Source organism: Elephas maximus, chromosome 23 (assembly GCF_024166365.1).
Source record: "Elephas maximus indicus isolate mEleMax1 chromosome 23, mEleMax1 primary haplotype, whole genome shotgun sequence".
In the NCBI taxonomy this organism is placed as follows: Eukaryota; Metazoa; Chordata; class Mammalia; order Proboscidea; family Elephantidae; genus Elephas; species Elephas maximus.
In genome coordinates, this window is record NC_064841.1 from 61,734,993 (window position 1) to 61,754,708 (window position 19,716).

The following is a 19,716-nucleotide window of genomic DNA, read 5'->3' on the forward strand; positions in this document are numbered from 1 at the left end:
CCTTGCAATGTCTCGAACCCTAATGAAGGGGAGAGCTTACTTTCCAAATGGCAGGTTGATGATGTGATGGCTTGTATGTGTACAGAGGATGGACACTAGCAGTGAAGGAGGGGACTAGAATCCATATGTTACTACGAACAGAGAAAAACCTTCATACATTGGCGGTAATGTGGCCGATAAGGGAGTTCTTGACCACATCACTGGCATGGACAAAGGAAAGGAATTAAGGAGAGTGTGCTGGCAACTAACAGAGCTAAGAATAAAAAAAAAAAAAAAATAGGAAAATTCCCTTTGGGAGTTGTGACTATTAACTAAAGTGTTGTATTTTCTCCTCATAACCCTTTGGCTAACATTTATTAACCCCTCTTCCTGCATTTTTACATACCTTTTGAACAGAGGTCTTGACAGCCCACACCCACTAAATGCCAGTGCTGCTTCAGCCCAAAATACCTCACAGATTTCCAAAATGTCCACTATGGATTAGTGCTCCTCTTTTTTAGAACCACTGGTTTTGATATTTATTTTTTCATGGCACTGGGCCTTCTTTGTATTTCCATCATCTCACACGAGCCTAGAGTATAATAGATGTTCAGCATGTTTGCTGGTCTTAGTTAAATATATGCTTGCTCTCCCTTCAATTATGCTGCAGATGAGAAAAAAGACTTAATAGTATCCACTGAAAATTCTGACGGTTTTTCACAGAAGCTGACAAGCAACTCAAGTTCTAGAATTTATATGTAAGAGCAAACAGCCAAGGATAGCCAACACAATTTTTAAACTGAAGTAGAAGAACAAGTGAGGGGTAATTAATTATCTTACACGAGCTCAATATGATCATAAAGCTGTGGTAATAAATACAGGATGACGTTGGCACAGTGATAGACAGTTAGATCAATGAAACAGAATATAGAGCTCAGAAATGGAGCCTCATGTGGCAAAAAGTGGGTAATTGTTCACCAAACCATTTCCCTATGCTTCTGATCAAAAGCAGAACTGCATTTCCCAGACTCCGGTGCTGTCCCATGTGACTGAGTTTCAGCCAATGGACTAAAGGTATAAGTGACACACATCACTTCCAGGCCTGGTCCATACAATCCTATGAACTGTTTTCCACTTTTTCCCCATCTCCCACCCAAATGTTAAGATCTCTTGAGAGCCCTAGGAAAAACAAAAGCACAAGAGGGAAGAAGCCTGGGTCCCTGAGTTCCTGCCTGGAGAGCTTCCCAGGACAGCAGACCCTATAGGAGCTCCTGTATTAGATTCATGATCAAGAAATAAACTTTTATGTGTTGAGTTACTGAAATTTTGGAGTTGTTAGCCTACCCTAAAGCATCATGCCTCTATGGAAACTTGACAAATGATAGCTGGCAATGCCAATATCGTAGGAATGATAGGCTATCCAGTATATCCAGGGCTTTGACAATGTTGTGTATGTGTATTTAGAAAACAACAACAGCAAGTTAGATTCCCGCCCCATGCCCCAATCCAGGTGAATGAGTGAACTAAATGTGGGGGAAAAAAAAAGTTGCCATTGAGTCAACACCAACTCATGGCGACCCCATGTGTGTCAGAGTAGATCTGTGTCCACAGGATTTTCAATGGCTGATTTTTTGGAAGTACATAGCCTTTCTTCTAAGGTGCCTCTGGGTGGACTCGAACCTCCAACTTCCAGTTAGCAGTTGAACACATTAACCATTTGCAACCACCCAGGGACTCCAAATGTGGAAACAATTTTAGAACGTTTAGAAGAATACATAGCAGGACATCTTTGTGACATCAGAGTGGGTAATGAATACACAAAGCACAAATCCAGGGGAGGGGGGAAAGACTGATAGAAATCAACTGCATAAAAACGGTGTTTTGTTTTGTTTAATTTTAATAAAGGCACCATAAGTGTGAAGACAAGCCAAAGACTGAGAGAATATCTGCCCCATAAGCAATAACCTCAATCTTTTCCTTTCTTCTTGCTTAGTACAGCCCATCTGATATTAATCCTTGAACACTCTCCAAGTTCCTAAGAAACACTGACTGGTTGTAATAATTAACCATTGAACTTAAAAGTAACACTTAAGTGTTAATAACTAACACAAAAGAGAATTCAATGTACTAGACACCATTCTAAGAGTTACTCTGGTTGTTTTATATCAACTTTGTATTAGCTCTTTTAATTCTCACAACTCTATGAGGTAGATCATCAAGATCTCCACTTAACAAAAGAAGAAACGGAGGTACAGAGAGGTAGGAGGTAGTCGTTGTTGTTAATTGCTGTTGAGTTGGCTCCAACTCATGGCAACCTCATGCACGACAGAAGGAAACATTGCTGGGTCTTGGAGGTGGTTGGTATGCTCGAGTCCATTGTTGCAGTCACTGTATTTTGACTGCCTTCCTACCAGGGGCCTCATCCTTCAGCAGTATATCAGACAATATTCAGTTGTGATCCATAGGATTTTCATTGGCTAGTTTTCAGTAGTAGATTGTCAGGTCTTTCTTCCTAGTCTCTGTTGAAACCTGTCCACCATGGGTGAGCCTGCTGGTGTTTGAAATACCGATGGCATAGCTTCCAGCATCATAGCAACACACAAGTCACCACAGTAGGACAAACTGACAGATGGGTGGTAGATGGTAGATACAGGAGATACTTTTATCGCTCTGAGGCCGTCTTGCTCCTGAGTCTGCATCATGAACCATTTGGCTGATTTTTATGTTGTTTCTGTGGCTGAGTAGATGAAAAGCTGGATCACTCAGGCCAGAGTAGACGTAGGTTGGTTGGAATGGAATGACTGAATTAGATGTGTGAACCATTTTCACTGTTGGAATTCTCCAGAACATTTTTCTGGCTTGCACAAGCACAGTTTGCTCATTTCCAGTTGTTTTCTTCCTCTTACCGAGCGGTGATTTTACGCTGTCAGCATTGAAGTGAAGTGTTCAGAGCATTTATGGAATCTAGCAGCCATTTCCCAACCACAGTGCTTCAGTTTACTGAATAATGCCTCCATAACTACTGGCCAACATAAGCTGTTTTCCAAAGAGTGGAACTGTTTACTGTCAGCTGTATTCCACAATAATAGACAAGAATAGAGTTTTATTGTATTGCATTGTATTTTTCGGTAATTCCAGACCCCTCTCAGAGAACACATAGCTTCCCCTGACACTTCATACTTCAAACAGATGAATTACTTCTCAGTCTGGAAAGTAGCCAGATCTCTAAATTGACATGTTCACTGAATGATAAATTTCATGTAAGAGAATAATGCCAGGCGGGAGAGAATGTGATAAAAGGACATTTGAACTCTACAAGTGATACAAAATATTCTCCTTCTTAAAAACATTAATAAATTGCTAAATGAAAGATTCTGCGTGAAAGGTTTCGTGCTCAATTCAGCTTCTGCAGATTTCAGCTGATGGATTATTCTGGAAGTATGTGCGCAGTAGACTGGACATTAGATAGTTTCATGTGAAATATTTCTAGTGGCTGAACCCTCTCCTCTGAAATGCCATACAAACTTCCAGAGAGTCTCTGATTTCTAGGATTGGACTGGTGAGCTGTTCTGTAATTCAGAAGCAAAGACAGAGCTTGGCAATGGTGTCCCTTTTCATGACTGAGTTTAGATCAAACACGTGTGTGTCTTTTTAATCAGAAATTCAAGACAGTGCAGATCCTTTTGTGGAGTTTTAATGCATTTGTTCTGTTTGCAAAGGTCAAGTGCACTCTCTTAGCACACTTTAGAGAAATATGTAGATAGCTGCTGTCAAGTCCACTCTGACTCATGGGGACCTTAGTTTCCTGGTCCTACATCATCCTCATGATTGCCAGCATGTATGAGTCAATCGCTGTGGCTATGGTACCAATCGATCTCACCAAGGGTCTCGCTCACCCTCCCCGGCCCTCCACTTCACCAAACATGGTGTCCTTCTCCAGCGATTGATCCCTCTTGATCATGTGTCCACATCAAGAGAGTCAAACAGCATTCTCTTGTGATCTGTAAGGTTTTTATTGGCTAATTTTTGGAAGTAGATTGCCGGGCCTTTCTTCCTAGTCTGTCTTAGTCGGGAAGCTCCACTGAAACCTGTTCATCATGGGTGACCCTGTCAGTATTTGAAATACTGGTGGCATAGCTTCCAGCATCACAGCAACATGCAAGCTACCACTGTACAACAAACTGTCAGACAGGTTGTGGTAGCACTCCAGAGCCATTTAAAACCTTCCACAACGCCTTAAAAAGTCATAGGTCCTGGTTTAAGAAATAGCACGTTCTTTATTTTTCCTTCTAAAATATGCTTTTCTTTAGAACCAAAACAAATTTCACCAATTTTAAACAGATTTTCAGGTCTTCAGAGAGAAAAAAGCAACAATCTCTCTTACGTTAAATGGTTGGGGATTTTATGACCACTGAAGCCATTTTAAGGAGCCGTGGTGCCACTGTGATTAAGTGCTCTACAGCTGCTAACCAAAGGGTCGGCTGTTCGAATCCTCCGGGTGCTCCTTGGAAACTCTATGGGGCAGTTCCGCTCTGTCCTACAGGGTCACTATGAGTTGGAATCGACTTGACAGCACTAGGTTTGGTTTTTGGTTTTAAAGCCATTTTAAGGAGCTGTGGTGGCACAGTGGTTAAGAGCTTGGCTGCTAACCAAAAGGTCGACAGTTCGAATCCACCAGCCGCTCCTTGGAAACCCTATGGGGCAGTTCTACTCTGACCTATAGGGTCACTATGAGTCAGAATTGACTCAAAAGCAATGGATAGTAGTAGGTAGGTGGCGCAATGGTTAAAGCAAGTGGCTGCTAACCAAAAGGTCTGCAGTTCAAATCCACCAGTTGCTCTGTGGGAGAAAGATGCGGTAGTCTGCTTCCATAAAGGTTACAGCATTGGAAACCCTATAGGCAGAGGTGTAACTAAGGGATGGCAGGTAGGGTGCACTCCCTGGGCACCACTTGAGGAGGGGTGGCAACAAGAAGTTTCTATTGGCCATCACAGTTTCCATTGCCAGCTATGAGATCATTCAGCAATTTAAAACTAATTCCCATAGGCGCTTTTTCCGTAAACAAGCCCCTGCCTATGGGGCAGTTCTACTGTGTCCTATAGGGTCGCTATGAGTCTGGATAGACTCCACAACAATGGGTGTGGTTAAAGCCATTTTAACAATGTTGTCATGGTTTTTGCAGGCTCTATTTAATAAAATGTTATGACTATCCTTTTAAAATGATGAAAACACAACATTTAGTCTTCCTAAAATTCTGCATACTTCTTCCAGCAGTCATTGCTTATTTTTCACAATAAGTGGTCATGTTCCTATAACTGGCTCATTTTATTTCAAACAAGTGGTAGTTTCAGTACATTCAGACTCTCTAATAGACTAGGCCTCATACGGAATTCAGAGGTACAATTAGGAAGTTTATTCTTTAACGGAGAATGGATTGTGGTGTCATTGTCTGAAAGAGATGGCAAATAAACAACAAAAGCTTTGGAAAGACCCAGAAGAAAAGTTTGGGCCACGTCAACTTTACATGTTTGAACCTGACACAAACACACATCCCAGGATATCATACCTTCAGAATGTCAGAGGGGTCAATTATAACCTGTTAACATGCTCACTGGCTGACTGAAAGGTTGGAGGTTCAAGTCCACCCAGAGGTGCCTTGTATCTACAGTTAGGCCTGGCGATTTCTGAAAAATCAGCCCTTGAAAACCTTGTGGAAATGGAACAACCGTAACAGAAATAATGAGAATGCTCACATGTCATGAAGAATGTAATAAGTGTCACTGAATAATTTGTGTAGAAATTGTTGGATGGGAACTGTCATGTAAGCCTTCACCAAAAACACAATAAAATATTATTTTAAAAAAAAAACGAGCATAGTTCTACTCTGACACACACAGAGTCGCAATGAATCAGTCAGCTCCATGCAACTGCTACTGGTTCTGGTCCTATATACAAAGGGGCTGTATTTCTACACTGAGTAAACCTACCCGCTGCTGTCAATTCCGACTCACAGTGACCCTATAGGACAGGGTAGAACTGCCCCATAGAGTTTCCAAGAAGCACCTGGCAGATTCGAACTGCTGACCTCTTAGTCACTTTAACCACTACACCACCAGGGTTTCCCTACATTGAGTAGTAAACAGAAATATTGATAAATATCTTATGTCTTTGAAATAAACTAGGCTCTCATTTAGGGTCCACCCCTTTTGATGAAGCCTCAGAATAACCAGTATCTGCTTTCATGAATTCAAACAGATCCTCTGTCTCCATTCTCCCCACCCACCATCTTCATCCTAAGCTTCTAATTCTCTTATTCTGACTGTAAAATTTGCTGAGTTCAGGGAGCTCTGAGTGAACTTTCTGGGCGAATATTCAGTCGTTGTTTTTGGGTGTCTTAAAGTTGATCCCAACTCATAATGACCCCATATGACAGAATAGAACTGCCCCATAGGGTTTCCTAGGCCATAATCTTTATGGGAGCAGATTACCAGGTCTTCTTCCCACAGACCCACTGGTAGATTCGAACCGCCAGCATTTCAGTTAGCAGCCAAGTGCTTAACCATCGCACCACCAGAGCCGTTATATTCAGTGGTACATGTTGATATTTTCTTTTTTTATATATATTTATTTATTGTGCTTTAGGTGAAAGTTTACAAATCAAGTCAGTCGCTCATACAAAAAGCCATATACACCCTACTGTGTGCTCCCAGCTGCTCTCCCCTTAATGAGACAGCACAGTCCTCCTCTCCACCCTATATACCCTGTGTCCATTCAGCCAGCTCCTGTGCGCCTCTTCGTTCTCATCTCCCCACAAGACAGGAGTCATCAGCATAGTCTCGTGTGTCAGCTTGAGCCACGGAGTTCACTCCTCACCAGAGTCATTGTCTATCTTACAGTCCAGGCCAATCCCTGTCTGGAGAGTTGGTTTCAGGAACAGTTCCAATCTTGGGCTACCAAAGGGTCTGGGTACCGTGACCGTCAGGATCCCTCCAGCCTCAGTCAGTCCATTAAGTCTGGTTTTTTATGAGAATTTGAGATCTGCATCCCACTGTTCTCCTGCTCCATATTCTCTGTTGTGTTCCTTGTCAGGGCAGTGATTGGTGATAGCCGGGCACCGTTTAGTTCTTCTGGTCTCAGGCTGATGGAGTCTCTGGTTTATGTGGCCCTTTCTGTCTCTTGGGCTCATCTTCGCCGTATGTCTTTGGTGTTCTTCATTCTCCTTTACTCCAGGTAGGTTGAGACTGATGCATCTTAGATGGCCGCTTGCTAGCATTTAAGACCATGGATGCCTCTTACCAAAGTGGGATAAAAGACCATGGATGCCTCTTACCAAAGTGGCATGCAGAAAGTTTTATTAATACATTTTGCTATGCCAATTGACCTAGATGTCTCCTGAAACCATGGTCCCCAGACCCCCATCGCTGCTACTCTGGCCTTCGAAGCTTTTGATTGTATCCAGGAAACTTCTTTGCTTTTGGTTTAGTCCAGTTGTACTGACTATCCCTGTCTTATGTGTTGCCCTTCCCTTCACTTAAAAAAAATTTTGGTCTACTATCTAGTTAGTGAATATCCCTCTCCCTCCCTCCTTACCCTTGTAACTATCAAAGAATATTTTCTTCTGTGTTTAAACTCTATCTAGAGAGTTCTTATAATAGTGGTCTCATACAATATTTGCCCTTTTGCAACTGACTAATTTCACTTAGCATAATGCCTTCCAGATTCCTCCATGTTATGAAATGTTTCACAGATTCATCATTGTTCTTAATTGTTGCATAGTATTCCATTGTGTGAATATACCATAATTTATTTATACATTCAGCCATTGATGGGCACCTTGGTTGCTTCTATCTTTTTGCTGTTGTAAACAGTGCTGCAATAAACATGGGTGTGCACATCTGTTCGTGTGAAGGCTCTTATTTCTTTAGGGTGTATTCCGAGGAGTGGAATTGCTGGATCGTATGGTGGTTCTATTTCTAGCTTTTTTAAAAAAAAAGTGCTAAATTGATTTCCAAAGTGGCTACATCATTTTACATTCCCACCAGCAGTGTATAAGTGTTCCAGTCTCTTCACAACCTTTTCAATATTTATTATTTTGTGTTTTTTGGATTAATGCCAGCCTTGTTGGAACAAGATGGAATCTCATTGTAGTTTTGATTTGTGTTTCTCTAATGGCTAATGATCGTGAGCATTTCCTCATGTATCTGTTAGCTACATGAATGTCTTCTTTGGAAAAGTGTCTATTCATATCCTTTGCCCATTTTTTAATTGGGTTATTTGTCTTTTTATTGTTGAGTTTTTGCAGTATCATGTAGATTTTAGAGATCAGACGCTGATCGAGAAATGTCATAGCTAAAAACTTTTTCCCAATCTGTAGGTAATCTTTTTACACTTTTGGTGAAGTCTTTGGATAAGCATAGGTATTTGACTTTTACGAGCTTCCAGTTATCTAATTTCTCTTCTAGTGTTTGTACATTGTTAGTAATGTTTTCTATACTGTTTATGCCATGTATTAGGGCTCCTAGCATTGTCCCTATTTTTTCTTCCATGATCTTTATCGTTCAGATTTTATATTTAGGTCTTTGATCCATTTTGAGTTAGCTTTTGTACATGGTGTGAGTTATGGGTCATTTCATTTTTTTGCAGATGGATATCCAGTTATGCCAGCACCATTTGTTAAAGAGACTGTCTTTTCCCCATTTAAATGTTTTGGGGCCTTTGTCAAATATCAGCTGTTCATATGTGGATGGATTTAAATCTGGGTTCTCAATTCTGTTCCATTGGTCTATGTATCTGTTGTTCTACCAGTACCAGGCTGTTTTGACTACCGTGGCAGTATAATAGGTTCTAAAATCAGGTAGAGTGAGACCTCCCACTTTGTTCTTCTTTTTCAGTGACGCTTTACTTATCCGGGCCCTCTTTCCGTTCCATATGAAGTTGGTGATTTGTTTCTCCATCTCACTAAAAAATGTCACTGGTATTTGGATCGGAATTGCATTGTATCTATAGATCGCTTTCGGTAGAATAGACATTTTCACATATGTTGAGTCTTCCTATCCATGAGCAAAGTATGTTTTTCCACTTATGTAGGTCTCTTTTGGTTTCTTGCAGTAGTGTCTTGTAGTTTTCTTTGTACAGGTCTTTTATGTCTCTGGTTAGATTTATTCCTAAGTATTTTATCATGCAGATATTCTTAATCTCACCTCTTCTGGGCCACTCCCTGTCTTTGAAAAAAAGGACTACTCGTCTCTGACTTATCATATAAATAAATGCTTGTACACATGCATATAGTTACACACACATAAAGCAACATGTGTGTGGGGTGCGTGTGTGGGGTGTGTGTGGGGTGTGTGTATTGTACATGTGCTGGTGAGTGTGTGTGATGTGTATGTGTGTGTGGTGTGCGTGTGATGGTGTGTGTATATATATGTGTGTGGTGTGTGTGTGTGGTAGTGTATGTGTAGTGGTGTATGTGTGATGTGTGCATGTAGTATGTTCGGAGGTGTGTGTGTATTGTGTATGTATGTGTGTGGTGTGTGTGTAATATGTGTGGTGTGCATATAGTGTGTACATATGGTAGTGTGTGTGTAGTGTTGTGTGTGATGCGTATGTGATATGTGTGGTGTGTGTGAGGTCTCTGGGTGTGTGTGTGCAGTGTATGTGTGATGTGTGTGTGGTGTGTAGTGTGTGGTGTGTGCATAGTGTGTGTGTACAGCACTGTGTGTGTGTGGTGTGTGTAGTGGTGTGTGTATATGTGTGTGGTGTGTTTAGTGTGTGTGTGTGGTATATATATGGTGTGTGTGTGTTGTGTGTGTGTTTAGTGTGTGTGTGTGGTATATATGTGGTATGTGTGTGGTGGTGTGTGTGGTGTGTGTGTGGTGTGTTTAGTGTGTGTGTGTGTCTCCTCTCTGCTCTTGTGAAGCCCCTTCAGTGACGGGACTTGAGTGGCAGAAGTTTTTGCAGTGATGGAAACTCTTTTTCGCATCCACTTCCAGAGAAATACTTCCCAGGGTCACCCGCTAACAGCCAGGCCAACTCATAAACGGGATCACGGCCTTATGATTGGTTGGTAATTGTAGATGGTGAGGGAACCCATCCATTTTTTATGAAGATGTAATTAACACGCCGTCTGTCTCCCACAGGCTCACCCTTTGGAAATGAAGACCAGCAGGCTCTGAAGGCAGCTTTGCCTTCCAAAGACACACCCAAGGGGGTCAGCCGAGCAGCACCCCCAGCATCCTCCAGTGTGGCCACACCCCGCAGGAGTTTACTCCCAGCGCCCAAATCTGCTTCCGCACCCGCCGGTAAGACTTTCTGCCGTGGAGAACTCTGCAGTGGAGGGCCCTTTCTGCATTAAATAGAAAGTCTTTTGAAAGTACTTGTGCAAATCAGTAGTTTAGATGTGGTGATAGATGAATTTTAAATGGCATTTAAAATAAACCATAATAACAATGCCATTCTTTTCAAAGCACTTTTATATATAGTGAAACCTGTGAGAGCTGGAACTCAGTGAGGATACTTTGTTTTTCTGTGTCTTAAAAGCCTTCTGCCTTTGACAGGGGGCAGTCTTAACACTTTTTTGTCACTCTCCATTAGTGGAAAATATTCGAGTTTTCCTTCTCTGACAGGTTTCCGCCTTACACAGGTTCCAGCTTTCTCAGGTTTTACAGTATTTGTTGTTGTTAGTTGCCATCAGCTCTGACTAGTGGTGACCCCGTGAACAGAAGAATGAAACACTGCCCAGTCCTGTACCATCTTCATGATTGCCAGCATACTTAAGTCCATTGTTGCCTTCCAGCCCAGGGGGTTCATCTTCTAGCATTATATTGGACAATATTTTATTATGATCCATAGGGTTTTCACTGGCTAATTTTCAGAAGTAGATCTCCAGGCCTTTCCTCATAGTCTGTCTTAGTCTAGAAGCTCCACTGAAACTTGTCCACCATGGCTGACCCTGCTGGTATTTGAAATAACAGTGGCATAGCTTCCAGCATCATAGCAACATGCAATCCACCACAGCAGGACAAACTGCTGGGCTTTCATATGTACATATGTTTAAATTCTCATAAATGCCTCTTACCCTTGCCCCACTAGTAATGTGCTGAATCACACAGTCGCCATTACAGAAAATAAAACCAAGTGATTTTAAACAGATTGGCATTTGGCTCAGGGAAGCAGAGCCTTACAAAGTTATTGGAAGGGCTGTGGGAGCAAGCTCTAGGAGGAGGCTCCAGGAACAAGTCCCAAAGCATCCCAGGGATCTGCTGCCCCTACAACAACCAGGGACCACCACTCCCCTGCTCGCTCTAGACTCTACCACCAGACCTGGGACCAGAGGTCAGCTGTTCCTTCAGGATAGTCGACTCCAAGGCCTGCAGTGCCTGCAAAATATGTGCTACAAAGCAGGTGCCCTGCGCCTTACCTCTCCACACTCACAGAGCTGGTCGCTGGACCCGGGAACTCAGCTAGTGCAAACGGGTGCCAAGTGGAGGTGCTTGTCCCAGAAACTGGATGCAGGCCAAGCATGGCTCTGCCTCCCTTTCTCCTGCCACCCCTCACTTCTGTTCATCTCTTTGGCCAAGCCACAATTACATCCCCACCAGAGCCACAGGGATATCAGAGCAGGTAGGTTTTAGCTTTCCGTCTTCTGCACTAGGGGGACACCTACTAGGGGGAGGGTAGAATGGATGTAGCTGGCTCACCTATACCTGTATTGGTACTTTTAATCAGCTAGATTAGATGGAGCCCCTTGCTCTAGGACGCAGTAAACCGGATCAAACCAAACCCATTGCCATCGAATCGATTCCGACTCAGCAAGCCTATAGGACAGAGTAGAATCTGCCCCATAAGGTTTCCAAGGCTGTAATCTTTACAGGAGCAAATAGCCAGGCCCTTTGTCCTGCGGAGTGGCTGGTGGTTTCAAACTGCCAACCTTTTGGTTAACCACTGCACCACTAGGGCTCTTTAAAAAAAAAGGCTCTTTAGGGTGCAGTAAAACCCATTGCCATGGACCTAATACCATTCCTACTCATAGCGACCCTATAGGACAGAGTAAAACTGCCCCATAGGGTTTCCAAGGCTGTCCTCATTATGGAAGGAGACTGCCCCGTCTTTCTACCCTGAAGCAGCTGGTGGGTCGAACCACCAACCTTTTGGTTAGCAGCTGAGTGCTTAGCCAGTGCTCTACCAGGGCTCCTTAGCACCTTGTTATTCCTGTTGGCAAGGCTTGAGTTGGCTTGTGGAGTTCTATTGAGTTTTATTTATTATAGAGCCCTGGTGGTGCAGCAGTTAAGAGCTCGGCTGCTAACCAAAAGGTTGACAGGTTGAATCTACCAGCTACTCCTTGGAAACCCTATGGAGCAGTTCTTCTGTGTCCTATAGAGTCACTATGAGTCAGAATCGACTCGATGACAATGAGTTTGGTTTTTTTATGGGTTAATCCACCATAGTTGGCTCACGGACATGGTATTTATTTTTCCATGTTTTTCTCCTGTGCTCTAATAAACACATACCAATGCATATACATACACACATATACGAGTTTTTTGTTTTTTTGAAGCTGAGATTGCGTTATACCCATTTTTCTGCATGTTGCTTTTCTCGAATTGCATCACAGGTATACCTTCGAGGTGGTGGTGTGTTCAGTCTTCTCCATGGCTGCATCACACTCACTTATCCAGCCCTTCTCCTGCTGATGGGAATTCACTCTGTAGCCAACATTTGCCCCTACAAGCAGTGCTGCACAGCCTGAATGCGGGGTCTTCTTTTCTATGGGGTCCATTCCCAGGAGCGAGGTTGCTGTGTTTGTTGCGTTAATGGATTGTGCTAGATTCCTTTCCAAAGAGGCTGTCACTGACGCTTTCCATTCAGATACCTGCCAAGCAAAGGTGTTATCCTTTTTGAGTTTTTTTATCAGTCTGCTGAAAGTAAAATATTGTCTCAGTTCATTTTTTTTTTTTTAATTTGTTGTTGTTGTTTAGAATATACACAGCAAAACAAACATTAATTCAACAGTTTCTACATGTGCAATTCAGTGACATTGGTTACATTCTTCATGTTGGGCAACCATTCTCACCCTCCTTTTCTGGGTTGTTCCTCCCCGTTAACATAAACTCACTGCCTCCTAAGCTTCCTATCAATTTGCATTTCCCTGACCTCTGGACTAATTGGAGCCCCTTATCTAGGGTGCAGTGTTATTAGTTGCCGTCAAAGCAATTTTGACTCATGGCGACCCCATGTGTGCAGAGTAGAGCTGCTCCAGAGGGTTTTCAAGGCTGTGACCTTTTGGAAGCAGATCGCCAGGCCTTACTTTCAAGGTGTCCCTGGTGGGTTTGAACTGCCAGCCTTTCGATTAGTAGTCAAGTGCTTAACTGTTTGCAGCACCCAAGCACCTAGCACTTTGTAATTCTTCTTGGTAAGGCTTGAGTTGGCTTGTTGGGCTTTGTTCTTCCTCATTAGAAGGTAAGCTCCGGGGGATAGTGGCCGTGTCTGTTTTGTTTAACACTGTGTGCTCATTGCCTACCATAGAGACTGACTCATGGTAAGTACTTAATATCTGTTTGTTATTGGTTGAATGAATCAACAAATGAATGTCCCATGGCATTTGAATTGGGTGATCTTTCAGCTCCAGTTTATTAATACTTTGGCCTTGGTTTAATTAGAGAATAATTAGACGAGCCTATGGAGTCCCTGGAGCCCTGGCGCACAGTGGTTAAGCATTCGGCTGCTAACCAAAAGGCCGGCAGTTCAAATCTACCAGCCGCTCCTTGGAAACTCCGTGGGGCAGTTCTACTCTGTCCTGAGGGTCGCTGTGAATCAGAATCTACTCAACGACAGTGGATTTATGGAGTCCCTGAGTGTGCAGATTGTTAATGTGCTCGGGACTAACTGAAAGGTCGGAAGTTTGAGTCCATCTAGAAGCACCTTGGAAGAAAGGCCCAGTGATCTACTTCTGAAAAATCAGCCACTGAAAACCCTATGGAGCCCTGATACACATGGGGTTGCCATGAGTTGGAGGTGACTGGATAGCCGCTGGTGCTTTAAATAGGATGGTGAGCTAACATACAGAAGTTGAATCAGTCCTATAGGTGAGTTGTTTTCAAACTTTACTGGATCATAATCACCTGGAGGGCTTGTTAAAATAAACATTTTGGGGCCCCAATCCTGGAGTTTCTTATTCAGGAGGTCTGCTTTAGGGCCTGAGGATTTGCGTTTCCAATAGGTTCCCTGGTGATGCTTTTGCTGCTGGTCTAGGGATCACACTTTGTGACCCACTGCCATTGAAAAATGAGCTAGAAATATGACCACACAGCACTTAGAAAAATATATGTGAATGTCTCTTAGCCATATGAAAAGATGCTCAACCTCACTTGTAATAAGAATAAACCAAACTAAGACCGCAGCGGACTACAATAGCTCATCTATTGCATTGGCAAACTCCAAAATTTTCTCTGTTTTCATAAGGGTACAGGCAATGGTACAACTCCTATGAAGGGGAATTTGGCAACATCTAACAAAATCGCATATATATTTATTCTTTGATTTAGTGGTTCCACTTCCAGGAATCTCCCAGAGACAAACCAAAAAACCTATTGCCACTGAGTGGACTCTGATTCATTGCAACCCTGTAGGACAGAGTAGAACTGACGCATAAGGTTTCCAAGGCTGTAGTCTTTACAGAGGCAGATCGCCAGGTCTTTTTCCTGTGGAGCCGCTGGGTGGGTTCGAACTACCGAACTTTCAGTTAGCAACTGAGCACTTAACAGCTGTGCTACCAGGGCTCCTTTCTGAAGACAAACTGACAAAAATACAAAGCACAAAGTAACTATAGCACCACTGAAATTAAAAAAGACTGAAAAGAACTCAAAAGTCCATGAGTAGGAGACTGGCAGAACATTCTGTGGTAGACCCACAGGATGGAATACTGCACAGCTGTCACATGAATGGGGAAGATTAATGAATGTTGTGATCAAGGACCCAATAGTTGGATCTTGATCAAAATGAACGAAAATGTGGAACGGAACTTATTGGAAACCAGACCAACGGAGCCATGCAGACTAGAAAAAAAAACTAGAGGAACCCCCAAATCTATTGCTTAGAAAGAACTTTTGAGCCTTGAAACAAAAATATCCCATGAAGTCATCTTTAAACAATTTAGCTCATTTCATAAAAAATGTTCACCTTAATACTACTCAGCCAGTAGGAGAAATGAAATCCTGGTACATACTGCAGTATGGACAGAACTTGAAGACATAAGTGAAATAAGCCAATCACAAAAGGTCAAATATTGTACGACCTCATTTGTATAAAAAGATAAGAGAAGGCAAATGTATAGAGACCAAAGTTTATTAGTGGTTACCAGGGGTGGGAGGGAGGGGAAATAGGGGTTAATAGTGATGGGAAAATCACATTGATTAAGGGTGGGGTTGCACAGCCGATTATTATAATTGCTATCAATAAGTTATACCAAAACCAAAAACCCACTGCCATCGAGTTGACTCCGACTCATAGCGACCCTATAGGACAGAGTAGAACTGCCCTGTAGAGTTTCCAAGGAGCGCCTGGTGGATTTGAACTGCCAACCTTTTGGTTAGCAGCCGTAGCACTTAACCACTGTGCCACCAGGGTTTCCATCAATAAGTTATACAACTATAAAAAGTTGAATTAGCAAAAGTTGTGTAACAGATGCATATTTACAACAATGGCACAAAAAAGAGTAGCTGCTGAGGCTGCTCATGTACAAACATCTCATGGGATTTGGTTCCTTGGTTTGGAGGATTAGGGTCATGGTTTCATGGGAAATCCCAGTACATTGGCCTAAATAATGTGTTTAATGATCCTATTTTACCCCCTCTTTAGTTTCTTAATGCCTGAAGTCTTTTAAAAGCTTGCAAGTGGCCATATAAGGCACAACAATTGTTCTCTATTCACCCGGAGCAACAGAGGAAAAGGAGAGTCAGGAATAGGAGGAGAATATGAAATGTGGGGCTAATTGCCTCCATGAAAAAGTGCCTTCTTGCCATGGAACCAGAAGAGCTGGATGGTGCTCAGCTACTATTGCTGAACATTTTGATCAGTGGTTCCGTGGAAGAACCCTGATCAAAAGGGGGAAAATGTAGAATAAATTTCAAGTTCTTATGGGCTCTAGACTTTCTGGAGCCATGGTAGGTAGATGAACCCCTGAAACTATTGCCCTGAGATAATCATTATATCTTAAACCAAAAATATCCCCTGAAGTCATCTTAAAACTGAACAATAGTTTAGCTTAACTAGCAAAAAAGGTCTGCCTTGAGCATTATGCTCTTTTAAGATCTATCTATGTGGGATCAAATTGACAACAGCAACTCGAAAGATTAGACAGAAACCTTAGGGGGCAGTGAGTTAATGAGCGAGGAACAACTCAGAAAAAGAGGGTGAGAATGGCTGCACAACTTGAAGAATGTAATCGACATCACTAAATGGTACATGTAGAAACTGCTGAATTGGTGTATGTGTTGCTGTGTATATTCTCAGCAACAACAACAAAATAAATAAAATTTAGAAAAAATAAAAGAATGTTTGCCTTGAGCAATGCACTCTTAAAGAATTATCCACATGAAATTGAATGGACAAGAGTAACTCTAAAGCACAGATGAAAACTTTAAGGGGCAGAGAGTCTAAGTTAATGGTGGTGAAACAATATGGGCAGAGATAAGGAGAATGCCAGCACAATGGGAAGTATGTAACTATTGTCAATGAACTGTACATGTAGAAATTGTTGAATGGTGTCTTAGTCATCTAGTGCTGCTATGACAGAAATACCACAAGTGGATGGCTTTAACAAGAAAAATTTATTCTCTCACAGTCTAGTAGGTTACGAGTCCAAATTCAGGGTGTCAGCTCCAGGAGAAGGCTTTCTCTCTCTGTCAGCTCTGGGGTAAGATTCCTTGTCATCAGTCTTACCCTGGTTGAGGAGCTCCGTAGGCACAAGGGCTCCATGTCCAAAGGATGTGGTCTGCTCCTGGTGCTGCTTTCTTGGTGGTATGAAGTACCCCAGTCTCTGCTTGCTTCTCTTTCCTTTTATCTCTTGAGAAGTAAAAGGTAGTGCAGGCCACATCTCAGGGAAACTCCCTTTACATTGAATCAGTGAGGTTACCTGAGTAAGGATGGTGTTAACCTCTTAACATAAAATGGCACCCACAAAATGCAGGACGACCACACAATACTGGGAATCATGGCCTAGCCAAGTTGATATAAACATTTTGGAGGGACACAATTCAATCTGTGACAAATGAGTATTAATTTTGTTGTACATATTTTTATCAATATATTTTTTAAAAAGTATAAAAAAGAAAAGAAGGGGGAAAAATTTCTACATATACTACTGCTCAAGGAGATATCGATAAGTGACAAAGATGGAGAAAAGTACGTACATTAGGCTACCTTTCTAAGCAGTGAGGAAATGTATATATTTGCTTATATTAAGAAAAGCAATGAATTTTTAAAAAATGGTTACCTGTGGTGGGGGGGGGAGAAATAGGATCAGAGAATAGGAATAGAAGCTAGACTTTGAATACATTTATTTTGTAGATTTGACTTTGAAACTATGTAGCAATTTTATACAATTATAAATTAAAATTATATTTTAAACAGTACAATTAAACAAATGAAAGTAACTATATCCTGTTGGTGGCATAATCACACAGAGAAGAACTATTCCAAGTGACTTTAAAAAAGTAATTTGTATATCTCCTATAAAATACACCCTAAGTTCAAAGAGTAGTTTGATTGTGTAAAAAAAAAAAAAAATCCTATAAAATACACCCTAAGTTCAAAATTGGGGGCAGTGGTGGTTCGGTTGTAGAATTCTTGCCTTCCACACGGGAGATGCGGGTTTGATTACTGGCAAATGCGCCTCATGCGTAGCCCAACCCATCTGTCACTGGGGGCTTGCATGTTGCTATGACGCTGAACAGGTTTCAGCAGAGCTTCCAGACTATGACAGACTAGGAAGAAAGACCTGGAAAGTTACTTCTAAAAAATCAGCCAACGAAAATCCTATAAATCACAGCAGTCCGATCCCATTGTGTGTAGTGTCACTGTGAGTTGAGGGCTGACTGGACGGCAACTAAGAACAAAGTTCAAAAAGAATTGCAACAAATATCTTTATCTGTCTTCAGTAATTGTGTTATTTGGTGCTAATACTGGTATTGTTATTCTGAGATTGTGTATTATGGAATAAAACAAACGAGTAATTATTTTTGTACCACTGAGAAACTAGAGTTTTGGTGTAGTTGAAAGGAGGTACGTATTAGGCTAGTTAGATTAAATTTAAAAACTGAAGTTTTGAGCTCAAGCATAACGATTGTAAGAATGGCGCAGGACCGGGCAGTGTTTCGTTCTGTGGTGCATAGGGTCGCTCTGAGTCGGAACCGACTCAACAGCACCTAACAACAACAACTAACAGTTCTGGATTTGAATTGGAAGTACAAGTATGAACTCATATGAAATTTATCTTTTAAAAGAAATATTCCCAGCTTTGTGTACTGGAAAGACCTAACCCTGCTGCCCAAATCGTTATCCCTAAATAGATTTTTTGTTAAAAGGAACTAAGGAGCCCTGGTGGCACAGTGGTTAAGTACTCAGCTGCTAACCACAAGGTCATTGGTTCAAATTCACCAGCTGCTCTGTGGGAGAAAAGACCTGGCGACTTGCTCCCGTAAAGATTACAGCCTGGGAAACCCTGTGGGGCAGTTCTACTCTGTCACATGGAGTCGTTATGAGTCGGAGTCAACTCAACAGCACAGAACAACAACAGGGATCCTTGGAAATGGCTGTCTCCAGTCTAGGAGAGCAAGTACAGATCCAGAACATCTTAGCATAATAGAAAGCCAAGAAGCCTTCAAAGGATAAGCGTGGTAACCAGCTGCCACTGAGTCACCGTCAACTCATGGAGGCTCCATATGTATCACAGCAGAACTGTGCCCCATAGGGTTTTCAATGGGTGAGTTTTTGCAAGTAGATAGCCAGGCGTTTCTTCCAAGATGCCTCTGGATGGACTCAAGCCTCCAACCTTTCCATGAGTAGTGGAGCACATTAGCCATTTGTACACCCAAGGACTCCTCAGAGAATACTGGGTGTATCAAAAGTAATCCAGAATCAACCTGAATGTGTTCCTACTGGCAAAAAATGAGTTTGAATATTAGTAACTGCAATGGATTAATACTTACCAAAATACATGTATATCCATGAGGGCATAATGATACAGAAAAACTGAAAAATGAATTAGTCACTTTGGCGGTTGGTGGAAAACTACCCCATTTTTTTGAAACCTAGTAAACAAGGAAAAGAACATTTGACTTACCTCTCGTATTCAACCTGCAAGGAGCCTTGGTGGCACAATGGTTAAATGCTTGGCTGTCTACCTAAAAGTTGGTGGTACAAACCCACTAGCCACTCCTCAGGAGAAATATGCAGCATTCTGCCTCTGTAAAGATTGTTGTTAGGTGCCATTGAGCCAGTTTCAACTCATAGGTGACCCTATGTACAACAGAATGCTGCCTGGTCCATTGCCATCCTCACAGTTGTTGTTATGTTTGAGCCCATTGTTGACTGCAAAAGTTTGTCCCTCTTCTTTGTTTCCCACTTTTACAATCCAATCACCAGTAATTATCAGTCAGAGCTTTGGACGGGTTCCTTCCATTCCAGATATACTGAATCAGAATCTACATTTTAACAAGATCCCCGGATGATTCTTATGTA

At 42.0% G+C, this 19,716-nt stretch overlaps 1 protein-coding gene across 7 annotated transcripts in view; it reads left to right on the forward strand.

Annotated features, from left to right (window-relative positions):
- Positions 1-19,716, forward strand: part of MTUS2 (microtubule associated scaffold protein 2) — a 763,477-nt gene that overhangs the window by 493,969 nt on the left and 249,792 nt on the right. For all 7 annotated transcript variants that reach the window (XM_049867778.1, XM_049867774.1, XM_049867779.1 and 4 more), the window contains one exon: positions 10,119-10,280. In XM_049867778.1, the coding sequence (XP_049723735.1) occupies positions 10,119-10,280 (162 nt within the window). The remainder of the gene's footprint in view (positions 1-10,118; positions 10,281-19,716) is intronic.